Source organism: Equus przewalskii, chromosome 12, assembly GCF_037783145.1.
Source record: "Equus przewalskii isolate Varuska chromosome 12, EquPr2, whole genome shotgun sequence".
NCBI lineage: Eukaryota > Metazoa > Chordata > Mammalia > Perissodactyla > Equidae > Equus > Equus przewalskii.
In genome coordinates, this window is record NC_091842.1 from 25,288,738 (window position 1) to 25,315,222 (window position 26,485).

Consider the following 26,485-nt stretch of genomic DNA (forward strand, 5'->3'; position numbering starts at 1 on the left):
GCAAGCCTTGTGAGTAGATGTAAAGAAAAGATGGTATCGGCTTCTGGGGGCTCAGAATCCAGCTGGGTGAGATTCCCACCCCCCCCCCCCCAGACACATACCCATATCTTAATTTTCAGCTTACTTGTCAAGCAACATGGAGATGAGTGTATTGTTCGGGTTATCACTTAGGATGCTTCAGGTTGCAAGTAACAGAAGCCGGGCTCAAGTTGGCTCAAATGGTGAAGATGTTTATTATCTCATGAACTATCCGTTGAGAGGTAGAGCAGGCTCCAGGTCCACAGGGGTGTGGCAATGGCACTGCCTTAGGGATCCAGGTTCCCTCCGTGACTTCTCAGTTGTCCCGATGCTGGTTTCACTCATGGTTGCCAGAAGACTTCCAGTGACAATCTGGGCTTCAGCTCCTAGGCTTGGAATACTAAAAACTTAATTCCTTGTAGTGTACACTGAGGTAGAGAGAGTTTAGGTTACTGTAGCATTTTCCAGGTTGTAGCTATTTTGTTTATTTGCCCCTGGTTTCCCCACTATGACCTCCTTAAGGGACATGAAATGACTGGCACTTAACACAGAGTTGGGAGAAGTACTTAGGTAGTTGTTAGTGATGTTTGCCAGATGCTTCTGGGTCTCCCTTCTCTGGACACAGCACTTTTGGTTGAGTAGAGTTATCTGACTAGATCTGGCCAGTGAGTTTGCTAAGTGAATAAACAGTTGCAAGTCTTCCATATGAAGTATGAGGTGAGGTTATTTGCTATTTATGGTTCTGGGAAAGGAATTAGTGATATGAGGAAAGAGAGAGGTGAAAAATGAACACTGTGGGAAACATGATGGGTGTGTATGTGAATAAAAAGGTGAATGAATGAGTGTTTAAATTTGTGGTGGAGCACCAAATGTGTGTGTGTGTGTTTGTTTGTTTTGGTGAGGAAGATTGGCCCTGAGCTCACATCTGTTGCCAGCCTTCCTCTTTTTGCTTGAGGAAGATTGTTGCTGAGCTAACATCTTTTCCAGTCTTCCTCCATTTTGTATGTGGGATGCCACCACAGCATGGATTGGTGAACATTGTGTAGGTCAGTGCCCGGGATCAGAACCTGCAAACCCTGGGCCGCCGAACTGGAGCACATGAACTTAACCACTGTGCCACCACACCAGCCCCTGGTTGGCCTTTTGAGGCAGATAATTTTCCTCTAGATCCTTGACCTGGCTCCTGGGAACCTGGCCTGAACCTGCTCTCTACTCCTGCCTCCTTTTTCATCCCTTTCAGGTTTGCAGTAAGCATTGGCCACTGGCATGACCCTTATATCCAGCATTTTGTGAGACTGTCTAAAGAGAGGAAGGCCCCTGAGATTAACAGAGGCAAGTGACCATCCCCCTCCCAGGATCTCCTCATCAGCCGAGAGGCCTGAGGTTTTAGGGACTCATTCTTAGAGAGTTCCGGTGTGCACTCTCTCCACTAGTATATGGAGTGCTAATTTCCCAACATCCTCACCAACACAGTGTATTATAGAACTGTTGAATCTTTGTTAATCTGATACTTGAAAAATGGTATCTTATAGTAATTTTATTTTATATTCCTCTTATTTACGGGTAAGGTTGAAGATCGTTTTCCTATGTTTAAAAGCCATTCATATATCTTTTACTGTGAATGGTCTATTTTGCTGCCTTATTAAAGTGTTAGTAACAGTATTAGGCTCTGCAAATAATTTCCATCAAGGAAGTCACAGAATTTGAGACAGGAGTATGGCTTAGCCTCAGCCAGACTGAGAAACTGACCAGGTAATTCTTGTGTATGCTGGGAATCTTGGCCCTAAGGATGGATCCTGTAGGTAGGTTCTTTCAGAAATACAAAGAAATTTTGAAGTGGAGGTTCCTGAGAATAAGGAAGGACATGGTATTTCCTTTGAGCTGAGGGTGAATCCAGGCATCTGTAAGATTGGGCGAGGCCTGGCAAAGAGGCCTTAAGCCTCCCTCCTGTGCTCTTGAGGCAGATTTCCTTCGGAATGCTGCAGAGGGACACACCATGGCACTTGACTCTGTGCTTCGGGCAGCATGTCAGCCCTCCTTCCTTCCTTCTTCCTCCCCCTGGGTTTGCCTGTGTACTGGGGACCTGCAGCCCAATAGGAGAGTGCTTCCCAAACAGCGTGTGGTGAGGATCTCTTTTCCCCCAGTATCCAATCCATTGTGGATGACATTTCTGTAAAATACAATAAAAATGATTTACTAGCAAAATAAAATGAATAAGACAGGCAAAATACAAGCCCAAATTATTTATTAGTAGATTCAACAGGCATAATATTTCTCTGTCAAATTGCAATAAACATTTCTAAATGCCACTCTCAAATTGTGTTCGTGAAATAGTCACACTTAGAGCAGCCGGCCTCAGAACACAGACAGACTTTATCTTCCTTCGTCCTTCTTTATTTCTCATCTCCTTTGCCCAGCTCCCCACCCCGGAGCTTAACAAGTCAGTTTCTTAGACAAGCATTCCTCCCCCAATCTGTCATGCCGTGTTACAAACACCGAGGCTCTAACCCATACAGGGTAGAGATGACAGGAACACAATAAGAAGTGTGGCTTTCTTTGCTTGGACACTCATCCATCCAATTTCCTGACCTAAAAATATTATTTTGCATATGATGTTGCAATTTCGAGTTTTACCACACTACTGAGTAGCTTTTACTATAGCTATGAAAGGGCGCATTTCCTAGAGGAACATTTAGATCAGATGTTTTGATGTAAAACACTTGTCTTTCGTAAGTAAAATATAGGGCATTTTATTTTTCTTATGAGAGTTAATTCTACTATTAAATAGATTGTACTTTGATTCAAACATCTGAAAAGAAAAAGGAAGAGAATTTAAAATTTGCTATTTCTCCTATAAAGTCACGGATAATCCACCGACCCCAAGGAAGGGCAGAAGTGCTCTGTTTGGCTCTCCTGCTGCAGAGAGCTTTGCAGGGATTATTTCTCATCACTGAGTGACAGCTTGTTTCTGTCTCTCTCTGAGGATATTTTGCTCGTGTCCATGGCGTCACTCAGCTTATAAGGGCATTTCTACGGAAGACAGAATGTCAGTGCCAAATTATAAACCTGGGGGCTGGGATGGACACCACCTTCTGGACATTAAAGGTAAGTGAAAATTCCCCCTCTTCTTTCCCCAACTGTTTAATTTTGTGAAGATGTTCACCTGGCTCAAAAATTTTAAAAATGTATTAAAAGGGATGCAGTGACAGCTTGTCTCCCACCTCTGTCCCCACCTGCTCACACGCCCCCGACAACCCCCATCAGACCCGTACTTTATCTCACTGGGGCCCCAGTGAAGGATTGTGGGTTGTTTCTCATCTTTTGCTGTTACAAACAGGGTTATAATAAACATCCTTGTGTACATTTCCCTCTGCACATGTGGAAATATATCAGGAGAAAAAATTCTGCCAGTGGAATTGCTGAGACAAAGAGCACGTGCATTTGTAATTTTGATGATAACTAAGATTTTATTGTCGGCACAGCAGTGTCTTAGGTGAAATTTGGAGATTTGCAAGGCTGGGTGATGATAATACGATACAACGCCCTTCTGTAGCCAATCTCTGATTTGATCCCTTAACTGCTATGTCAGGGTTCAAGAGCAGGTGTAATTACACCCACTCACAGGAAAGGAAACTTGCATCTAATTAGTGGCAGAACCAGGACTAAAGCACCGACCTTTGACTCCTAGGCTGGAATTTTAGGTACAAACGTTAGCCCTCCAAAGATTTTACTGATTACATTTTCTTTTTTGTAGGTTTGTACATATTTTTCCAGAGGCTTCTGTCAGGTCAGTCATGTGGCAGTAATGGGTATGTACATTTCCCCAGATTTCTCCAGGCGTACACCAAGATAAATTACAGTGTGTGGGCATAACCCGACCTGCATATCTGTTTTGTCCCTAGTCAGCTCACCTGATAAGATGGTCTTTGGTCATCAGAGCTCCCAACCTTTCTCTTACTCAAGCGAGAAGTCGGTGGCATCAACGTGGTCTTAGCATTAACCGTTTGTCTCTGCATTCTTCATTTAGGATAGGATAACTGACATTTATGAGGTGCTTTTACATACATGGCCTCATGAATTAACATGAGAGCTCTGTGAGAGGGGAGAGTTTTACACAGATGGGGAAAGTGGGGCTGCGAGAACTTGTGTCTTCCCCCAAATTGCATATCTGGTGGCATTGGAATGTGGAACAAACATCGGAGCTCAGCTCATCGAACTCCAGACTCCTTCCCCTTTCCTCTACACACAGCCCTGTGGGTGTTCCAGGGGTTCCTTTCTGTAGGTTGATTGTGCCTCTGTAAGGCAGGGACTGGGGCGTAGCAGAAGGAACTGGAAGAGAATGCAGTGTAAGTGAATGTGCAGTGTCAGTGTTCACAGGGGCCGTTGGAGAAATCCCTCCTTTGGGCCTGATGCCCTTTTGACTGGTCACATGGTTTGACTTTTTGCCCCTGTCTTGCAAGTGAGTTAATAATTAATAAATTTGAGATTTTTATTTCTGAGCAAGGTACACTTATGTGCCCCTTCCACGAAGAAGGTTGTCTGTCAGTAGTGAGGAAGGAGAAAAGCACAGGGTCTGAAAGTCTTTTCTGGAAGTTTTTCATTTTGTTTGATAATTATATTTGTCTGAAGGGATTTTTTAAAATCTAAAGTTCCTTTTTTTAAAAAAAAAAAAATATTATGCTTTTTTGCTCTTTTAGAGCAGAGGTTGTACGGGCCAAATCTAGCCTACCACCTGTTTTTTTTTTTTTTTTTATTGAGGTCATAATAGTTTATAACATTAGGAAATTTCAGTTGTACATTATTATTTGTCAGTCACCGTATAAATGTGCCCCTTTATCCCTCATGCCCACCCCCATCCCCTTTCTGCTCTGGTAATCACTAATCTGTTTTCTTTGTCCATGTATTTGTTTATCTTCCACATATAAGTGAAATCATCCAGTATTTTTCTTTCTCTGTCTGGCTTCATACCCTCAAGGTCCATCCATGTTATTGCAAAGGGGATTATTTTTGTTTTTTCATGGCTGAGTAGTATTCCATTGCATGTATGTACCACATTTTCTTTATCCATTCATAAGTGGACGTGCACTTGGGTTGCTTCCATGTCTTGGCTGTTGTGAATAATGCTGCAATGAACATAACATGAAGCACACACGTTATTGAAACCATTAGTCTATTTATCCGTAAATTAAGAATAGAGAGCTTAATTGAATAAGGGTGCACAAGTCTCTTTGAATTGTTGATTTCAAGTTCTTTGGATAAATACCCAGTATTGGGATAGCTGAGTCATAGGGTATTTCTATTTTTAATTTTTTGGTAAATCTCCATACTGTTTTCCATAGTGGCTGTACCAGTTTGCATTCTCACCAGCAGTATATGAGGGTTCCCTTTTCTCCACATCCTCTCCAACATTTGTTGTTTTTTGTGTTGATAATTATAGCCATCTAACAGGTGTAAGGTGTAGTGTTTTTTTTTTTTTTTGAGGAACATTAGCCCTGAGCTAACATCTGCCACCAATCCTCCTCTTTTTGCTGAGGAAGGCTGGCCCTGAGCTAACATCTGTGCCCATGTTCCTCTATTTTATACGTGGGATGCCTGCCACAGCATGGCTTGATAAGCAGTGCATAGGTCCACACCCGGAATCTGAACCAGCAACCCCCGGGCCGCTGAAGCAGAATGTGTGAACTTAACCACTGAGTTACCGGGCTGGCCCCTGTAAGGTGTAGTTTGATTTGCATTTCCATGATTATTAGTGATGTTGAACATCTTTTCATGTGCCTATTGGCCATCTGTATATCTTCTTTGGAAAAATGTCTGTTCATATCCTCTGCCCATTTTTCTATCGGATTGTTTGTTTTGTTTGTTGTTGAATTGTGTGTGTTCTTTATGTATTTTGGAGATTAACCCTTTGTCACATACATGATTTGCAAATGTTTTCTCCCAGTTGGTGGGTTGTCTTTTCGTTTTGTTCATTGTTTCCTTTGCCTTGCAGAAGCTCTTTAGTCTTATGAAATCCGTTTGTTTATTTTTTCTTTTGTTTCCCTTACCCAAGTAGACGTGGTATTTGAAAAGATTCTTCTAAGACTGATGTCAAAGACTATACTGTCTATCTTTTCTTCTAGGAGTTTTATGGTTTCGAGTCTTACCTTCAAGTCTTTAATCCATTTTGAGTTAATTTTTGTGTATGGGGAAAGAGAATGGTCTACTTCGATTCTTTCACATGTGGCTGTCCAGTTTTACCAATATGATTTATTGAAGAGACTCTCTTTTCTCTATTGTATGTTCTTAGCTCCTTTGTCAAAGATTAGCTGTCCGTTGATGTGTGGTTTTATATCTGGGCTTTCAGTTCTGTTCCATTGATCTGTGTGCCTGTTTTTGTGCCAGTACCATGCTGTTTTGGTTACTATAGCTTTGTAGTATATTTTGAAGTCACGGATTGTGATGCTTTATTCTTTTTTCTCAGAATTTCTTTAGCTACTTGGGTCTCTTGTTGTCTCATGTGAATTTTAGGTTTCTTTGTTCTATTTCTGTGAAGAATGTCATTGGGATTGCATTGAATCTGTAGATTGCCTTAGGTAGCATGGACATTTTAACTATGTTTATTCTTCCAATCCATGTGCCTGGAATCTCTTTCCATCTCTTTATGTCATCATCAATTTCTTTCAATAATGTCTTTAGTTTTCATTGTATAGGTCTTTCACCTCCTTGGTTAAATTTATTCCTAGATATTTTATTATTTTTGTTGTGATTGTAAATTGGATTGTATTCTTGAGTTCTCTTTCTGTTAGTTCGTTATTAGAGTATAGAAATGCAACTGATTTTTGTAAGTTGATTTTGTACCCTGCAACTTTGCTGTAGTTGCTGATGGTTTCTGATATTTTTCTGATGGATTCTTTAGGGTTTTCTATATATAAAATTATGTCATCTGCAGACTGAGAGTTTCACTTCTTCCTTGCCAATTTGGATACCCTTTATTTCTTTTTCTTGCCTAATTGCTCTGGCCCAAACTGTCAGTACTATGTTGAATGACAGTGGCAAGAATGGGCACTGTTGTCTTGTTAGTGTTCTCAGCGGGATGGCTTTCAGTTTTTCCCCTTGAGTAGTTTGTCATATATGGCCTTTACTATGTTGAGGTACTTTCCTTCTATGCCCATCTTATTGAGAGTTTTTATCATAAATGGATGCTGGATCTTGTGAAATGCTTTCTCTGCATGTATTGGGATGATCATGCGGTTTTTATTCCTCGTTTTGTTAACATTGGTGTGTCACATTGATTGATTTGCAGATGTTGAATCATCCCTGTGTCCCTGATATAAATCCCACTTGATTATGGTGTATGATCCTTTTAATGTATTGCTATATTTGGTTTGCCAATGTTTTGTTGAAGATTTTTGCATCTATATTCATTAGTGATACCAGCTTGTTATTTTCCTATCTTGTGTTGTCCTTGTCTGGCTTTGGGATCAGGGTATGTTGGCCTCATAAAATATATTAGAAAGTGTTCTGTCTTCTTCAGTTTTTTGGAATAGTTTGAGAAGGATAGGTACTAAATCTTCTTTGAATATTTGGTAGGATTCTCCACGGGAGCCATCTGGTCCTGGACTTTTATTTTTGGGAGGCTTTTCCTTACTGTTTCAATCTCTGTACTTGTGATTGGTGTGTTCAGATTCTCTGTTTCTTCTTGGTTCAATTTGGGAGGTTGTAAGAGTCTAAGAATTTATCCGTTTCTTCTAGATTGTCCACTTTGTTGGCATATAGTTTTTCATGGTATTCTCTTATAGTCCTTTGTATTTCTGTGATAGCCGTTGTAATTTCTCCTCTTTCATTTCTAATTTTATTTTGAACATTCTCTCTTTTTCTCTTGGTGAGTCTGGCTAAGGGTTTGTCAGTTTTGTTTATCTTCTCAAAGAACCAGCTCTTAGTTTCATTGATCCTTTCTACTGTTTTTTTTGGTTTCAATTTCATTTATTTCTGCTCTAATTATTATTATTTCCCTCCTTCTTCTGACTTTGGGCTTTGTTTGTTCTTCTTTTTCTAGTTCTGTTAGGTGTAGTTTAAGATTATTTAATTTAGATTTTTCTTGTTTGTTAAGGTGGGCCTGTATTGCTACACACGATGTCATACAGCATGTACTTCTGCTGATACATTTAGACTTTTATTGCAGTTACCTTGGAGGAATTTAGAACAATTTCTTGTATGACTCTTCTTAAATGTCCATAGCTCCCCAATCTTAAATCTTTTTAAAAAAATTTAAATTAGCTGCCTACATTTCAAAAACAGGAGATTTTTCATGAAAATCTTGATTTCCAGCTTTCCTTGGAAAAGTTACATCTGGCAACATTAGACCCGAACTCCTACGTGGCAATAATTGAGCAGTGGCCGCCTCGTTTGGAGGGGTCGTGCGTTCTCCACTTCTGCCCTCACCCCTCTCCGTTGTCTTATACCTTACCTACTTCCCTCACTTCTGTTACCTCCTCAGCCCCTGCAGTCAATTTTTCCCCTCAAGTTTTAATTGAGTGTTTCCAACAACACTTTCCTCATTTCTAAGCCTTTCAACTTATGGTAAACCTCTTCCAGAATCTTCCATCATTTTCAGTCTATGTCTGACAGAGAAGATCAAGGGGCTTATTAATAAATCAGGTCAGGGCTGCCCCGGTGGCGCAGGGGTTAAGTGCACATATTCTCGGCGGCCCGGGGTTCGCCGGTTCCAATCCCGCGTGCGGGCATGGCACCTCTTGGCAAGCCATGCTGTGGTAGGCGTCCCACGTATAACGTAGAGGAAGATGGGCACGGATGTTAGCTCAGGGCCAGTCTTCCTCAGCAAAAAGAGGAGCATTGGCAGTAGTTAGCTCAGGACCAATCTTCCTCAAAAAAAAAATCAGGTCAGAAAACATGCTTAGAGAGGATGGTCTTCTCAGATGGTCAACACAATAACATCAGAAACATCACAGCTTGATAAGCTGCCTTTTACACACAGCCACAGTGCTTCAGTCCTTCTTTCCTTCTGGTGATGACATTCACAATTAAGTTTTTATGGAAAACATCTCCCCCATCCTTGGTTTCCCTCATACAATTGGAAGTAGAACCTATTCAGGCTTTGCCATTGTCTCGCCTCTTTGCTTTTCTACACTTTTGCTATCATAATTTTCTATATATTTGGTTAATATTTGTGTCAGAATGGTTATCTGTAACAAAATATCTAATACTTTGTGTTCCTTTTGATGAATCAACGTAGAAATATATGAAATAGAAAGTAAAGACCCTCCATAATCTCACCCACCCCCAGAAGATAACCACTATTCAGTGTGTTCTCCTACAGATGAGCAGTATACCCAGAGACAGGTAAATAGATGCACACTTAAATGCAACCCAGGGCCTGGCACATAAGACGTTCAGTACTCTTTTTTTGAATGAATGTATATACACATCGAATAAATATATGTTGTAGTTCACTGAGTATTTGTTGAATGAATGACTCTCAACTTCTATATACAAATGTAGATTTACATGTAACTTTAATTAACAGTGAATAATTTATACATACTGTTTTGCAACTTGCTTTTTTTCATACCCAGTAAATCATGGCTGTCTTTTCATGTCGGCCTGTAGGAATCTACTTCAGTATTTCTAATGGCTTTATAGTACTCCTTTGCGTGGAAATTCCATTTTATTTCATCTCTTTCCTACTGATGGTCATTTAGATTGCTGTCTTTTTTATGTTTTTGTATCAAACAGTATTGTAGGAGACATATGTATATGTGCATATTTGCAGGAACTGTTTGCTCAAAGAATTGGCCATTATGAATTTTAGCTACTGCCCAACTGTTCTTCAAGACCTTTTTATGAATTCCTGTTTTCACAAAGGTGGGTCAAGATCCTCTTTCCCTACACCCTCACTTACACTGGGTATTGTAATTTTTTAAAATTTCTACCAATCTGATATGCTGAAATGATGTCCTATTATTTTAAAACTTTATATCACTTTGAAGGCTAGTGAGGTGGATGGAGTATCTTTCCTTAGTTTTATTGGCCTGTCTGGCCGCATGCCCAGTTGAGTGAGCGGTGTGGAATAGGCTGCAGACAGACCAAAGAAAAGACCTGGAGATGGCACACAAGACATATGGGTTTATTAGGAGTTACTTACAGGGAATGTCCAGTGGTGACCGGCTAGATGGAAGTGTGCACCTGCTACCTCAGGTCGGGAGGGGGTTGCTTATATAGGAAGGGGCACAAAGGCTATATGCTTGCCAAGAGGAGCTGTCCCTGTTACGGCCGGCATTCCCAGGAACAGCAGTTCATGTGGAGGGGCTCTGTGTTTCTTTAAGACATGATGGTCTTTGAGTGAGATAAGGTAAGATCCAGGCTGGCCAGGCCCAGGATCCTTACAAATCTCAGCAGCTGGGTGTCCTGTCCAGATGGTTGGCATCCTGCCCAGGACGACACATGGCTCTTAAAGGGCACTCAGGGTAGTGCCCCTACATAGCTGTTGGGATGACTTTGTAAATTTCCTTTTTTATTTCCTTTGCCCTTTTTTTTCCCAGTTGCATTGCTTCCTTTTCTTGTCAATTTATAGGAACCCTTTATGACATAAAGATATGTTCTTTGATGAAGGTCCCTTGTCAACCTTTTTATTGCAGATGTTTTCGTTAATCTTTTATTGATTTTGTAACTCTGTGTGTGTCTTTTGAGGCAAATTTTCCAATCTCGTCCTTTATAGTTTTTGATCTTGCCATCACACTAAGAAAGGAGAATTTGAATATAAATAAATAAAATAGAAATGTGAATGAAAATTTGAGAAAAGTGATAGGTGATTAATAAAACTGACAGAAATTTCATTTTAAAATTATGCTATTTTTGTCAAACCTCTGAGGTTGATTGTAAGAATCACCACTATTTACCTATCAATAAAAAAGAAAAAGTGCTGACAAACCGATACTGTAACTGAACTCACTGGGTTCATTTCTTGGTGAGTGAGGAGTCAAAAAGCATAACCAAGGCAGAAGTACCTGCAGAAAAGGTTTATTGCTTGCACAAGCAATGGAGAACACCAGGCAGTGTCTCTCAGAGCTCAGTGCTGGTGGAAACTTTATACACAGGAGAGCAGAGGATTACAGGTTTATTTGTAACAACCGGGCAACAACTGTTCACTTTGGGCGCATGCGCAGCAGGCAAACATGCTACTACATACATCACATGATCTGAAAATGGCTGCTTGGACCCTCCCAGCGGAGGAGAATTTGAGATGCTAATAAGTTTAAGGTAACTTTAGGACGCTTGGAGCTGGAGCATTTTGTAGGGGTCTTGCTGCAAATGTGTGAGTTTCTCTCTGCAAGATAGCGCCATCTGCAAAACGGAGACCTCAATTTCTGCAAAACAGAACACATAGTTTCTTTTTGTCTGAAAAACATTTGACAGACCATGTTAGTTCTTGATCAGATCATCAGTAACCCTTTCTTTGCCTGGCTCCCTGGTCACAGTACCTTACTGACTGGTAGAGGCATCCTGATTCCAGAAACGTTAAAACATGAAAAAAAAAATGCATTTTAGAATTGATAATGTATGTTCTTTATTTTAAGCTAAAATATGCACAGAGTAAAAAATTAAAAGTATATAAGTGGACACACAGCAAAAAGTAAGTCACAATGAGTTCTTAAAAAGTAAATCACGTTCCATTACTCTTCTTGAAACTTCCCACTGGGTGGGACCTGCGTGGTTATTCAGGCCTCTCTGTGCCTCCTGATTTTATTTCCAGTCACAGTAACTGATTGGCCGCACTGTCCTCCTGCTGTCCTCTGAGTGTGCCAAGCTTGCTCTCACTGTCAAACCTTTCCACTTCCTCTTCCCTCAACCTGGAACTCTTTTCCCCTAATCTTTGCTTGATGAGCTCAGCTCTGCTGCCGTGTCTCAGCTCAGCTGCCGCTTCCACAGAGAGGCCCTCCCTGACCACCCGGCTGAAGACCCTCTCCCTCCTCCTCCTCTAGTCTGACTCTCCTCTCATCACCCTCTTTTAGTTTCTTCATGGCACTTAATACTCAGACATTATCTTGATTATTCATTTGTTCAGTGATTCATTGTCTCTCTCCTCCTAGGGAGTAAGCCTCATGAGAGCAGGGACCTCTTCTGTCTTGTTCATCACTGTTTCTCCAGCACCTGGAACAGTGCCTGGCACCTAGAGATCATTGAGTGAATAAATACACACCTGAATGCTCGAAAGAATGAATGTGTTTGTGTGTTTGTAATTGATCTCAACTCCTTTGTGGAATTAGATGAATATAAAGTACATGTTACGGAAAGTTCAGTCTATGATCCCGGTACCAATCCATGTAATGAGGACAGAGTTGGATGAAAAAGGAAAGCTTTACTTTGCCAGGCAGAGGGAGAAAAGCAAGGGCCAGTGCCCCAAAGATTGCTTGCTCCCCATTAAGAAGTGGGTAGGGGTTTTTATTTGGGGTTTTAGGTAGGGGAGGCGGGCCATGGCCTTCTTAGTCAGCATTTTCCCATTGGCCTGTGTCTGGGGCTGCTTCCAGCGGAGGAGACAAAGGATTTCTCAGACGAGTGTCCTTGGGTGTTTGTCTCCATAGTGGAGGTAGACTCTGATGTCAGGAAGCTGTGGAGTTGGGCCTGGGAAGCTTCGGTTTCTTGATAGTCTCTGGACATTAGTTTCTCTGTAAAAGAACTTCAAGGTCCTGTAATTAGCCACAACTTTAGTGGGAGCCCAGTGAGAGGTAATTGGGACTTTAACAATTTTGTAACTTCTATTTGGCTCTGTAGCTCAGGGAGTCAGAGGTTAAAAAAACAAATATTTACATAAGAGTGTAACTAAAGAACCAAGGAACTTGGAATGTGTGCTTTTGGTTTTAACTCCTATGTGCTGGGTTCACTGTAGGGGATCCAATATCAGGGCTGATATTAACGAAGAGCTGGTAACATACAGTCATGCACCACATAAGGACTTTTTGGTTAACAGCAGATTGCATATATGGTGGTGGTTCCATAAGATTAGTAACATATAGCCTAGGTGAGTAGTAGGCTATACCATCTAGGTTTGTGTAAGTATACTCTGTGATGTTCACACAGTGACGAAATTGCCTAGTGACACGTTTCTCAGAACATACCCTCATCATTACGAGATGCATGACTGTAAAAACAACAAAAAAGCATTTCAGAGTGGTAACGGGCAGTTCATCTGAGCCTTAGAAGGAGAAGCTATCTAGGGAGAAGATTGTCTCAACAAGGCAGGCTTAGGGAAGGAAGGAGCATGCAAGGAACTCTAAAGGCCAGTGTGGCTGCAACTGGAGGTGGAAGAGGTGCACAGTTCCAGATGAAGCTGAAGAAGGTGTCAGGTCCTGCACCACGCAGGATCTCCTGGGCCGTGCTAAGAGCTCCGGACTCCCGTGTAAGGGAAGTGGGAAACCTATTATGCACTCCCACAGGCTACTTTGCAGCACTTCCCACCCGTGTCCTTGTTCACTCTTCATCTCCCCTGCTGGATGGTACCCCATGGGGGCAGGAACCATATCTTTTTGTTCATCTCTTTATTCCAAGAACTTGGCTCAGTGCCCAGGACATAATGAGAGCTGGGTGGACAGATGGACAGATGAACAGACAAATTTTCTATATGGTCCAGAAATCCACCTGAGGCTGTCTCCATTTTACAACCTGTTTTTTTTTTTTTCAGGGTGTGTTGTGTGTGTGTGTGTGTGTGTGTGTGTTTCTAAGAAAAAGAGAGAGACAGGATGTGTTTGTGTGGTGTATATGAGTTTAAACACTTAGGAAAAAAGGCTGGAATGTTATACACCAAAAACATAATAGTTATCTTCGGCTCCCAACCTGGGTGAAAGGCATCTCCAGGAATTGCTTACAGAAGCCCTTAAGAAAAATTATTTCTAAAAGAATTGATAAACATAAAATATGTTTGTCTAGGGTTGCTGCTTACCATCTGGCCTAAAAAGTAGTGAGAAAACCTATCTGAGAATGAAGCAAGGTAGAGACAAACCCGGCAAAGAATGGAAAGAGACAGAGACCTTGTGACATCCTTTAAGCCCCTGGATTCAGCTTTTCCTGAAGCCACTTACCCCACAGACTTCCTAATTACATAAGCCAATATATTACCTTTTTTAAAAATAATAGTGTAAGTTCAATTTCTATCATTTACAGCCAAAAAAATATTGCCTAATTGATGTGTTGCTTTGTTTCCCTGTAAATATGCTTTATATGTTCTTAAATAAAGGTTGAAAAAAACTTTTAAAGGAAGGCAACTTTACAGAGTTCATTGGCCACCCCATCTTCCAGGGACAATGGGATCTGGGGCCTACGTGAAAGAATGTGTCTGGGCTTGAGGTCAAAGATGGCCACTTCAACCCTGACCCCAAGGTATAAGTTACTAAGACAATGTCCTGTGTCACGTTGCTTGTCTGGCCTGGCCACCCAAGCGGGCACTTGACCGGACTAGAGAAACATCCCATCCATGGGAACAAAAAGAAAGAACTCCCAGTATCTGAATGCCTGAAACCCTGAGTCAAAACCCAGAAAACATTAGAATAAAAGGGAGTCACAAGCATAGGACAACTGGGAGTCTCACTGAGGACAGGAAGCTTTGCCTCAGACCTGGACAATCAGCACACCCGCCCGCCGTACAAACTATTGGGACTTCCTGGCTGATTGTGGTGTGGATGTTGTAAGTACCGATTTGCTGTGTGCTTCCCCACTCCTTGTTCTGTTCTTCTTTATCCCCGCTCCTTGTTCTCTTCCCCTTTATCAATAAACTCTGATTGCTTAAACAACCAAATAGCCTTGGTGGTACCTGTCATTCCTCACCTTTTGCGGCTGCGGACAACAGCAACCCTAACTAGTGAGTGTTAAGGAAAAAAAAAAAATCAATCGCCTGCTTTTAATTCATGGCAAATGGGCTGAAAAGCTGATTTAGTGAACTATAATTTTAGATTGAAATTCCCAAGGCAGTTATAGAGGAGCTTGTCAAACCACAGAAACCAATGGAATCAAGAGATGACTTGAACAGGGCAGTGGTTCAATCCGTTTCAGAGATAATATCCATTATGCAAACCCAAAACCTGTAAAACTTTCTAACATACAACCCTGGCAATCTCTCATTCACCTAAAGTCTCAAGGCCCCTCTCCTGACTCAATTTAAAATGAAAAATGCCTGGTATGATTTACAAATGTAAAAATAATTAAATCATGTTATGATGTCTGGCGAACACCAGTGAAAGTGGCCAAATCTCATCGTAGTTTGATTTCAAACATAGTTTGATCTCAAATGGGAGTTGGACAGGGTCTTCTAGAACAGTCCTGCCTTCTCAAATGCCTTCAGCTCTGCAGGAAAATGGAAGGCAAAGCATGCCCTCGGCATTCTAAATGCCTCAGTCCCTCTCCAGGGCAAGCGGCCTCCATTCCTACTGTGGGCTCAAGAAAACATCAGCAGGAAAGCCCGGAGAGTCTGCCCCCTTCCATATCCCGTCCCCTTAGTGGAGAAGACTGGCTGCAGGTACCCCAGGAAATCAGACTCTTCTCCTCCTTTGGCTCAAGTTACAGTAGACCAAATTCTGGAATGTGGTTTGCATTATTCTCTGGGGAGCTACTTAAGAGCTACTTAAGGGTTTGAAATCCCTCATTCAGACATAATCTTGAAATAAAAGATGATATCCTAATGGCATTGCATTACAGCTTTCTCTGTTGGGCCTTCCATACTGATAGGCAGGATAGAAGGAAGGAATTAAGAAAAATGAAGAAGAAAAGCAAAGGAAAATTAGGAGAGAAAGAGGAGAGAAGAGGAGGAAGAAATTTATGTCACATACTCTGTGTGTGGGCACTTTAAATGCCATTTCAGTTCATCCTCACATAATCCCTTGCAAATCAGTCATATTGAGCCCATTCTGCAGATGAAGAAATTGAGGCTTGATGATAGTAAGTAACTTGTCCAAGGTCACACAAAGAGGATGCAGTGGATTCTGACTCAGAGATACAAAAACAGGCATCAAACAATGTTGTCTCTAACTGCTCTCTTCCTTCCTCTGAAGGGTCTAACAGAAGTTTGCCCCAGAACCATAGTGTTATAGTGGGTGCATGGACCCTATGGAGACAATGTAACCTCATGAGATAAGAAACAGATTAAAAACAAGAAAGAAAGAAACAGATTAATGTAAGTAACCTGGCATCAAATAAAACTATCTGGCAAAGCAAAACCAGACCCAATTTTTCTAACTCTCATGTCATTCTCAGTCCACCTGACCAGAATCTGTTTTATAAGTGCAGTTTGTATAGATGAAATATGGGACTCCTGATTCATGAGTGAACAGCTGAGAATTTTCCTGCCTTCAAGAAAATGTTCATTGGGAAGAAATGAGATAGTTATTTGTGAATTGTCTTTTTGTGCCTTAATGCTTCTGTTTCTATCCGGCTCCTTTTGTTGGGGTTGCAATATATCTGGGAGTATTTCCCCCACGCTGTTGCAAAATCTGTAAGAGGGGAAAAAAATCTAAATTAAAATAGCACATGGAAGCCATAATTCTGACAACTACAAAGGGTACGGGTGTGCCAATTACTTTCTGAAATGAGTTGAAGCCAGAGTCACAGACTGGTAGCTGGCTGGCTGTATCCAGCCCACAGGTGGGTTTTGTTTGTCCGCAGTCCTGGCCCACACCACACTCTGAAGAAATTTCGATCTGTTGCCAATATTAAAAACCAGACAATTTCACGTCAAAACCTGGATTTCCAGTTTCTCTTACTAAGTGGAAGATCTCATAACCCTGACGCCACATTTGCACGTGGAAAAGAGTAGCTGGAACGGAGCAGTGGCTGCTGGTTTAGACAGAGCATATGCATCCCAGTTTCTCCCCACCTGGTCTATTTCACTCATTTATATAATCGCTGTGGGCCCAGAAGGCATCTGAGTTCGTGGCCCTTGGTTTAAGACATTAAGAAGATGTAGATTGCAAAGGCAATCATTATTAGACTTTTCCCAAAAATATTCCCAATAAGAGACTCTTCAGTCAGTATTATGATAGCAGTGATAGAAGGTAAGGCATATGAGACCAAAATGATTTGAGAAATGGAAAAACCCAGTAGTTGGGTCCATTTGGTTTTCTGCTCTAGGATACTCACTTTTTCTTTAGAAAATACGTTCACTTTTATTTCATTTACTCCTTCCAAAAATCCTGCAAGGAAGAAATTACTCTCAGATCAACAACCTGAAACCGAGTGACCTTAAATAGGTTATCCAGCCAGGATCATCCAAATATTAAGTTGCAAAACCAGGTTATGAACCATTTTAGCCAGCTCCAAACACTGTGCTTTTGTAAACCCATGAGGCTTGTTTCCACCTCAGGGCCTTTCTACCTGCTCTTCCCTCTACTGGAAACCTCTCCACCTAGATCTTCACATGGAAGGATCTTACTCTTTCATTTCATTTACAACACCTCCACAGAGAGGTTTCCCCTAACCATTTGACTTAAAATAATATACGTGCATGCGCGCGCGCACACACACACACACACCCCAATTACTCTCTAGACTCCTGCTTCTCAAAGTGAGGTTCAGGGATCAGCAGCATCAACATCAACTGGGAAGATAGAAATGCAGAGTCTGAGGCCCCTCCCCAGACCTGCTGAATCAGAATCTGCATGTTAACAACACCCCAGGTGATCCATGTGCATTTCAAGTTTAAAAAGCACTGCTCTACAGGAGCCCTGCCCAGTGGAAATGCAATGGGAGTCACTTTAAGTTTTCTATAGCCACATTAAAACAGTTAAAAGAAAGACTCGTTTGTTTGCTGTCTCCTCTACTGCCCTACTAAAAGATGCCATTTCCACAAGAACAGGTCCTCCCTCTGTCTTGTTCTCCACTTTATCCTCAGTACCTATCCAAACAGTACTGGACCCGTGGTAAATGTTATTAAATGTGTGAAGAATGAAAGAAGGAAAAGACATTCTAGTACTTTCTGTGCGGCAGTGTGGTACAGGGAAAGAAACCAGCACTCTGAAATTGGACAGATGTGGTCAACTCAACCAATGACCAGCTGAGCAACCTTGAGCAAGTGGTTTACCCTCCAGGAGCCACCTGTAAACCAGGAATGTTGCTGTTTAACTCGCAGTCTCATCATGACACCCCGATGTGATAACACATCTATAAAGCAACAACCACCACAGTCACAGGGATTCAAGAAATGCCAGTGCCTCTCCTCTGTCTTCTTTCATTCTTTCCAGATACCATGTGTGAATAATGCTGGGGACCACTTTCCTCTGGGAGGCATGAGCATGACTATTGAAGCTGTTACCAGCGCACTGGGTTCTTGTTGTCCCCCAGGATAGAAATCAAGAGAGACAACAAATGGGAGTAGAAACGTAAAAGTTTATTAGTTTGTGCACAAGGGAGGCACAAGGGAGCCAGCCACTGGCCCCTTTCCTTTCCACACTGGCTCCCTACTTCCGTAGGAAAGTTTGTTATGTTATGTTATCTTGATAACCCTTGGGAAGAGGCCACGAGGGCGAGGTCTGGTCACCTCTTTCCCTTATTTGTCTATCTCATTCATCCCCTCCTCTGTTGTCACCAAGTCAAGGTTAAATTCAGGCTGGACCTGAGCAGAACCTGAAACTTCTGAAAAATCAAAATCTTGAAAAACTTTCTACCAGGGACTTAACTCTCAACCCTGGCGTTGGGAGCCCCAGCTCCCAGCTTTCTCCAAGCCTTTGGCTCTTGCCTCCCTGGCTTGCCTCGTGCTGGTTCAGGGACTAAGTGCCCAGGTTGAATGGGACTTGACTAAATCTTATAAGTATACTGACACCTGCAGTTGGGCTCTGTACCCTTCTCCAGGCCCACTGTCAGTTTGACACTGGCTTTACCACCATGGGGAACAACCCAAGCATCCCCGGAGACTCACCACTCGGGTGAAACACTTTCAATTGGATGAGTTATGCCTCAGAAACTCCATCTTGGAGAATACTTGAGTGGTTTCTCTGTGCCTTTGTGATGTAGTTGGACAGGTAGATCAACCTATAATGTCATTTGAGGTACAACCCAGTTTCTCAGAAATCAAGAGCAATTGTCCTTAAAAAAATCCTTGCAAGACTGGGAATGCAGCTCTAGAGACAGTTCAGGTTCCACCCATGTCAGTTATCTTAAAGAGCTTGCCAACCCTCCAGGGAATATCTAGCCCATCATTAATTCCTAGGACTGAGAAAAAAAGTAAAAAAGGAAGGAAAGAAAAATGGCCATAAGAGCAGCTTAGCCAAAAATCTAGCACCTTGAGTGTCTTCTCCACAAAACATTAGTAAAAGGCCTAAAACAAAACTTGGATTCATAACCAGGGAACTTTGTATTACTCTACCTGATTCATAGCTGTAATTTTAAAACAATAGCTGTGGAGTTTCTCTTTGTCTCTATGTGTGCTGTATGTGTAATATTTTATCTCCAGATGGTATAATTTCTAAAGAACTATATGCAGTTGGCTTAAAGTAAGCACTTACATAAATTATTTCTAAATGGAATAGAAACCACCCAAATGTCTTTCAAGTTAACATGATATGAAATAATCTTTGGTAAATAGAAGCTTAGTTAAGTTTGTTGGTTTGATTAAAATAAGTATGTCCCTAGAGTTATCAACATTGGATATGATGCAGACAGGCAGCCTAGGTTTACTAGTCAAATAAGCCCACGTTATCCTTGTTACAAATTTGTTAGCAAAGTAATAACTTAAAATGATGGCTAATTTTGTCTAATGTCTCATGAAGTTTTGCAGGCAACCTAAATAATTATTGGGAACAAGTAAACTAAATAGACATGAAAAAGATAAGAGTGTTGGGTGAACTTTTAAACAATTATGTGTTATGGCATGTGTATTTAAAATCACTTCCAAAATATTTCTGCTAACTTGAAACTTTGAAGTTTTGCCAGGTGAAATTAAATGATAAAAAACTCTTTGGATATCTGGGTAATTTTCAAATACAGTAACCTATTGAAACATTATCACTAAACATGTCTAAGTTTATCTACCTTTGGCTTCTTATTACTGAGAAACTAAAATATGTTTAGATATTGTATTTTATTAAAGATTGTACTATGAAATAACATGTTTTTAGAAACTATAAAAAGCGCTTAGAATGCTAATATAAAAGATAGTACATTGCCGGGGTCCAACCCCAGCATGAACAGGGTCTCCTGAGGGATGGATGGCGTTGGCGAGGGAGGAGGCAGTGAGACAAGGAATTTGCTGTCAAAGTCTAACTTTATTTTGTGTATGTATGATTTATATAGGGCTCAGGGTATACAAGGATGATTTCATGAAACAGTCCCAGTACATATTTTTGGCTCGCGAAAGTGGGTTTTTGTAAGGTAAACAATAGTCCTAAGAGCAATTGATTGTGTGTAGACCTGGGGGGAGTCAAGCTTCTGCCTAAGAGTAATTGATTGTGTGTAGGCCTGAGGGGAGTCAAGCTTCTGTAATTCTTTACTTCAAGGAGGCCACCCCCAGCGGCCTCCTGACTCAATGGGCTGTGGCAACCACGGTCCTCCTAGAGAGATCTGTGGGGGCTACAGATTTCTTTGTTCCCTCTCCACTCCCATCGCTTTACCCGACCAAAGGATGGGTCAGAATGTTCTTTCCCTAGAAGATGTTTTTCCCCAGAACTTTCCCTAGAATATTGCATTGTTTCATTCTCATTCCCAGGGCTGGGCTGACTTCCCCTGAAATAACCCCAGGTGTAGAACAGAGTGAACAGAAGCAGGAAAGTCAAAAGTATCAGGGAGACTTGTTGCAGGGGCAGCCTGGTAGATTCCCTTGAGGGTCGCCATGCGTCCCCTCATCTCTCTCCCGGACCGTGTCACAAGGCAGAGGCTTAACTTCTAGGCTGACGGCTCCCAGCAGTACATAATTGCTTACTTTTTAGTTTTCACTAAGGTCTGTAAGGGTTCAAAATTCTACTAAAAATTAATAAGGAAAACATCTTTGTATTCAACAAAAGCCAGATGTATGCTTCAGTAAAGAAGGTATAAACAATGGAAATATTTTTGTTTTGTTCAGAAAGATAAATTTGGCACCGGCCTGGTGGTGCAGTGGTTAAGTTTGCACATTCCTCTTTGGCGGCCCAATGAAGACAACTTGAAACCATGGAGGGTGACTTCCCATTGCCCTGGAGCTGAGTGGTTTCCAAAGCAAAGTGGTCGTGGTTACTGTACAGTCTGTAAACCACGAGGGAGACCACAGCTCGAGTCGTCTCTGTCACTTTGATGAGTTCTGCCGTGGCAGCCAGCTGGCCTGCCACAAGGTCTCATCCATTAGATCAGTTTAAGTTTTCTGCCCAGACAGTGTGTATCAGCTCATACTGAAAGGTGTGTTGTGGCTTTACCCTTTTACTTGGGGGGGGGGGTGGAGGGAGGAAGAAGTGGAGGGTTTAGCCTACACCCACTTATTAATCATTGGCCTGTGTCCATCCACCAAGTGAGGCTTGCTTCTCCATAGCTTTAACACACACATCCTAATCCATCAGTCTATCTTGCCCTGAAAACCAAATGCATATGGTCTCATCTCAGATGTGTTTTTAAATCACATTAGATAGATGGCATGAGAGAAAGCAAAACCTAGATTTAAACATAACTGGAGTGACACCAGAAATAAATCTGCTAGGGCTGCCTAGTTGGATATGAGGAAACCCAAAGCCAGCTGCACTGGGAGCAGCCCTAATTTCTTCTTGCTCTCTCTCTTGCTGAAAACACAGCAACCAGAAACACTTGCAGAATTAGTAGGCTATTGGGAAGCACACCAAAAAGAAAAAGAAATACAAAAACAAATAAATGGGGGGAAATTAAAGTCTTTAATTAACCTGCGGATCTCTAACTAGTCAAACAGTAGAGTAAGATTTCAGGCAGAATACGTGGTATAACCATGTAAGTACAGATGTCACCATTTAAAAGATGGAGTTGTACCAGGGAACCAAGAGGTGTCTTTTACTGGTTTGAATCAATGCCACTGTTTCCTTTTCTACAATAGAGTGAGGTTGTCATCCCCTCTTCCTACATGGGAGAAAGAGAGAAGAGACAGAGCTAAGGAAAATCCCACAAATGTCCTCAAAACACTGCTGTCCCTCGTAAGGCTGGAGAGCTATCCAAGGCCAGTCCCAGCACACTCAGCAACTGTGGGTCCAAGGGGTTTCTGGGAGTCTTCCCAACAGACAGGTTTGGGTGGCTAATGATTCCCTCTATGTTGGATAGATTCTCCTCCAGAACTTCCAATCAGCACCACTGAGCATCATAAGGGTCTCGCATGGGTGAATTGCTGGAGTAGTAGATCGAGGACAAAGAGATACCACGTGGTCCTCTGAAGTGAGGATCAAGGGAATCTAGCTCTATCCATGTCTCTTCAGTGTAACAGTTATACGGTGGCTACCAAATATTGACACCATGCCCCAAATATTACAAGTGATGGCTGAGAGAACCATAAAGCTGGAATGACATCTTCAGTAACCATGTCATGACAGCGAGGCCAGTTCATACCTTCTTTTCCCAACAGCAGTATTTAAGAACATGAGAAAATCTGGCATCTTCTATCCTTTCATTCAGAAAATTCTCCAGACCCTACGATGGGACCTCCTGACATGCATTCCACCATGCACCCTACATCAAGTCACCTGAGTAAAACACCCCCATCTCTATTTCCAGCTGCCACAAAGCAATACAACACATGTTGGAAAGGTCTGATCCTCAGGCCTTCCTCTCCCCCAAAAGGCATTTGACACTTCTCACAAGATACACAGCTTTAAAGTTAGAACTGGAAAACACCACACTGACCCTCATAGGGCTGAAGCTACCCCATAGCAGAAATCAGAACATTCCTACAACCAACAATTGAACAACCGAAACCTTCCCAAACATCTCCTTCTTTCTCTGGTTTGCTGTTGTTGCATTAATCATCCTAACACCTTTTTAATTATAGTCGCAAACTGGAAGCCATGACCTGCAATGTTATAAATACTGATTTTCCAGTTCAAGTAGGCATTGACTGGTTTCCGTTTTGATAGGAAGGGGCTGTTTGAAGCCTCCTAAAATGTTGCATATAGTTCTCTCTGTTGAAACAGACGAGACATTAACAGACACATTTGCTGTTTCCATTTAACCTGCTGGAATGTTTATGCCTAAGTGTACTTCTCTCAAGCTTTGAAAGCATAAGGAGTATTTTTTAAAGTGGAAGAAATCAATCAATACATATTATATATTCATATATAATATATAATACACACATATAGTAATATATATTATATAATACACATTTACTATATATTTCTGAAGTTAGGTTATTTCTAAAACTGTCATAGGCTGTAATTTAAACTTACATCTCTTCAACAGCAAGGCAACTTGTCGGGAAACAATCTTATTTTACCTATTGGCCTTGTGAAGATGATAATATCACTTTAGCTGACAAAGCCTGTGTTTGTCTGACAATTCCAATTAATTACTGAGATGCAACAGAGATGGGACCAGCCATCCAAATGTTTTCCAGAAAGAGATAAAAGGTGGGGGTTGGGGGGAGCAAAGGAGGTTTGCCTTTTGGGCATCTGCTCCAGTGTTTTTTAAATGTTATGGCTGGCAAGAAAGCCGGATTACTAAATTTATTTTACCTGCACTTAACTTTCTACTCTCCTCTCCTTTCTCTCACCGCTTGGAGACGGTGGAAGAGAAGGGAGATGAACATCTCACAAGACAGAAGCTCTAATCTGTTGCCAAGGAGGCGCCGGTTAAAAAGGGCAGGGGTGCAGGATGTAAAAACTCTCAGGGCACCGACTGTCGTGCAGACCTTGGTGCTCCTGATGAAAAATCAACCCAGGGTTCCTGCAGCCACCCAGGGATAGAAAGTCCTGGAGATGGGGAACAACCTCAGTCTTTTCTAGCAAGCCAAAACTCGCCAGCATCATCCTTTAATTGTTCCCTGTTCATTTTGCTCTAAGCTGAAAATACTAAAGTCGGATTCCAGACACGCAAATACGTTTGAGGGCGACTTTGAGAGATTCCAGGAGATCTCAAAGCCCTTCAGTCAATCTAGCTATCCGGCTTCATGCCTTTGCGTCCCCAACGCAGGAGCGCAGAGCCCCACAAGAGCCTGGGCTGGGAAACACTTCACGGGCACCTGGGCTGGGCATTCCCAGGCGTGGAGCTAGACAGATTCAGAAAGCACCTCCCTGGGTGAGGAGCCTGAGGCAGGCAGGGCAATGGGACACCAGCTCCCCTCGCCCTGAAATACAGTGATCCCTGGCCAGCCTCCAGCCCTCTCCGCGCTCCCCCGAGCAGCCCCACCAGGGTCTGCAGAGCCCTCGTGGGACGAAGGGCTCTCGGAGAGGTGCCTGGATGTCGAAGGGCGTGGGAAGCCGCAGCTTCCCCTCTGGGTCTTCCCCACGCATCTATCCCCTGCGCCGAGCCGGGGGTCCTACCTGTACCACTCCAGACCCTTTTCGTAGTTCCTGTCGAAGAAGTGTGGCTCTACGCCCACCGCCTCCACGTCCGGATGGACTCGGATCGCCTCCAGCAGCACGCAGGTCCCTCCTTTCTTGACTCCAGTGATGAGCGCCTGTGGCAGCTTCTTCTCCCCATAGTCGGGGGTGCTGAGGGCGCCACCCCTCTCGCTGCTCCCTTTGGCCACTCGCTGGCCTGCGAACTCTTCGTTGGCGGTGCTGGACTCCTGCGCTTCCCTCTCCAGCAGCGCGCTCTGCGCCCTGATCATCTCCCCCGGGGACAGCGCGGTCCGGAGCCAGGTGTCCGGAGCGCTCTCACTGCCTCCAGCCCGTGCTCAGCCGCTGGCCTTGGCGGCTCCCTACGGCTCGCGTTGTCCAGTGGCGGCGGCTGCGAGGGGGCGCCAAGGCACAAGGGTCGGTTGCGGGGCAGGCTGGGGACTGGGGGCAGCAGCAGAGAGGGGGGCGGCGGTTTGGGCCCGGGCTCCTTGCCTCCTACAGCGGCAGGGGGACCTGCAGGGAGCCTGAGCCGCCCAGGAGGCAGTAGCACAGCTGTTACCCAGCCGGGTTCATTTTTGCGGCCACCAGGAAAGCCAAACACGAAGAGGAGGAGACTGCAGCAGAGGGAGAGTTTAATCACAAGGCAGCCAAGTGAGGAAAAGGGAGAATGAGACTCAAACCCACCTCCCTGAAGATGGGGACGCAGGGATATTTATGGGGCAAAAGGGCAACGTGGCCTGAAATGTGGAGATAGATGATTGGAGGTGAGGAGAGGTGAGGTAATTGGTGATCTACACAAGCATAGTCAGACTTCATATCTCTTCGTAAGGTGCATATTCACAAAATAGCGGCATTAGCATGACCTGAGGGTGGTGTTTTTAGCCTCTTGACCCCCAAAAGTCACTTATGGGGCATCTAGCTGGCCCAGTTGATGGGTTGCTGGTCTCAACCAGCCTGAAGTGGACAAGGAGTTCTAATTCCTAAAAACAGTTCAAGCATCCATTACCATGATGACCCAGGCGCCAGGCACATGTTATCTACAGGAGCCCAGTGGGAGTCAGCATATTGCCTAAACAGCACAGTTAACGATGGATGGGTGAACACTAAAAGCTATAATCCGGAATTGCAAAAAGGAAAAAACTTTAGTTACTAGCTACTTAACCATCAATGGCTATATTTGCTAGTTTCACAGGTATGCAATGGTCAGGGACAAGGTGCAAATAAAAAGCAGCTTTCGCGCAGGCGCCCCTTTAGCAGACAGGCGGAGTGGCGGAGGCCTGGAAGCCAGGCGGAGAAAGTGCGGGCCTCAGGCCTTCGGGGCTCCTGGCGGCTGCAGCCCAGGCGCTGCCCAGACGTGGGTCCACTTGCTGCCGCTGCCATGGCTGCGTGAAGCTCCGCCTTTGCAAGCCTGGCCCTAGCCCCTAGCCCAGTGCGCGGGCCGAGCCCAGCCCATGGCCCCCTCCCCGCTCCTGCCGTGCAGTCAGGGTGGGCCCCCGCCACTCCCCTCAGCCTCTGACAAGGGGACCAAGGCGGGCGCGGGGACCCCAGCTGCACCTGCTCTATCTGTACAAAAGTACAATTCTGCCTGCCAGTAGATAACACAATTATAAGGTATCTTACCTTTCTGTTATTTTCTGTTTTTATGATTACAAAATAAAATGTGAACATAGTAGTAAATTTAGCAAAAAATAAATCCAAGAATACAGATGTAACCGGAAGCTCTATTAACAAATATTGAACTGACAATTTATCCTAGATAGAATGAAAGCTACTTTTCACATTCAAAGTGCATGGAGTCTGCCACTGACAGATAATGTCATCCTGTTCACCCTGGTCTTCATGCCACTGCTCAGTCTACAGTGTGTCTGCCATGCTTATGCTTAGTGTTTAGATATTTTACAAGTATTGTTGAAACCGTCATATCTGATAGGTGAAAAAGCAGCAAGGATATTGACAATGTGACTAAGAAAGGGCACAAGATTAAAAAGGAAAGAAAGAGATTTCTGGAAATGGAGTCAAGG

At 43.0% G+C, this 26,485-nt stretch overlaps 3 protein-coding genes across 12 annotated transcripts in view; 1 reads left to right on the forward strand and 2 right to left on the reverse strand.

Annotated features, from left to right (window-relative positions):
• Positions 1–10,626, forward strand: part of LOC139074901 (leucine carboxyl methyltransferase 1-like) — a 161,791-nt gene extending 151,165 nt beyond the window's left edge. Inside the window, exons 2-4 of one of the 2 annotated variants that reach the window (XM_070568377.1) lie at positions 1,259–1,350; positions 3,002–3,127; positions 9,625–10,626. In XM_070568377.1, the coding sequence (XP_070424478.1) occupies positions 1,259–1,350; positions 3,002–3,127; positions 9,625–9,716 (310 nt within the window). In that variant the 3' untranslated portion in view covers positions 9,717–10,626. Of the gene's footprint in view, positions 1–1,258; positions 1,351–3,001; positions 3,128–9,624 lie in introns of those variants that run through there. The other variant, XR_011524834.1, reaches the window with a different exon arrangement.
• Positions 210–25,159, reverse strand: LOC103544727 (heparan sulfate glucosamine 3-O-sulfotransferase 4-like). 5 transcript variants are annotated; one of them, XR_011524833.1, is made up of 3 exons: positions 24,447–25,016; positions 1,768–2,188; positions 210–404 (listed from the first exon to the last, which is right to left on the reverse strand). XR_011524833.1 is itself a non-coding variant. In XM_070568374.1 (3 exons), exons 1-2 carry the CDS (start codon positions 24,734–24,736, stop codon positions 17,168–17,170), a joined length of 312 nt encoding a protein of 103 aa, XP_070424475.1. In that variant the 5' UTR covers positions 24,737–25,159; the 3' UTR covers positions 218–2,188; positions 17,137–17,167. The 5 variants fall into 5 exon arrangements, 4 of the variants coding, with proteins under 4 accessions (XP_070424474.1, XP_070424475.1, XP_070424476.1 ...); XM_070568374.1 differs by adding an exon at positions 17,137–17,189 and having other exon boundaries at positions 218–2,188; positions 24,447–25,159; XM_070568375.1 differs by lacking the exons at positions 210–404; positions 1,768–2,188 and adding exons at positions 16,074–16,490; positions 17,137–17,189 and having other exon boundaries at positions 24,447–24,873.
• Positions 11,019–26,485, reverse strand: part of LOC103564590 (ERI1 exoribonuclease 2) — a 61,748-nt gene continuing 46,281 nt past the window's right edge. For all 5 annotated transcript variants that reach the window (XR_011524826.1, XR_011524825.1, XR_011524830.1 and 2 more), the window contains one exon: positions 11,019–11,381. The gene's annotated coding sequence lies outside the window, so the exon portion shown is untranslated. The remainder of the gene's footprint in view (positions 11,382–26,485) is intronic.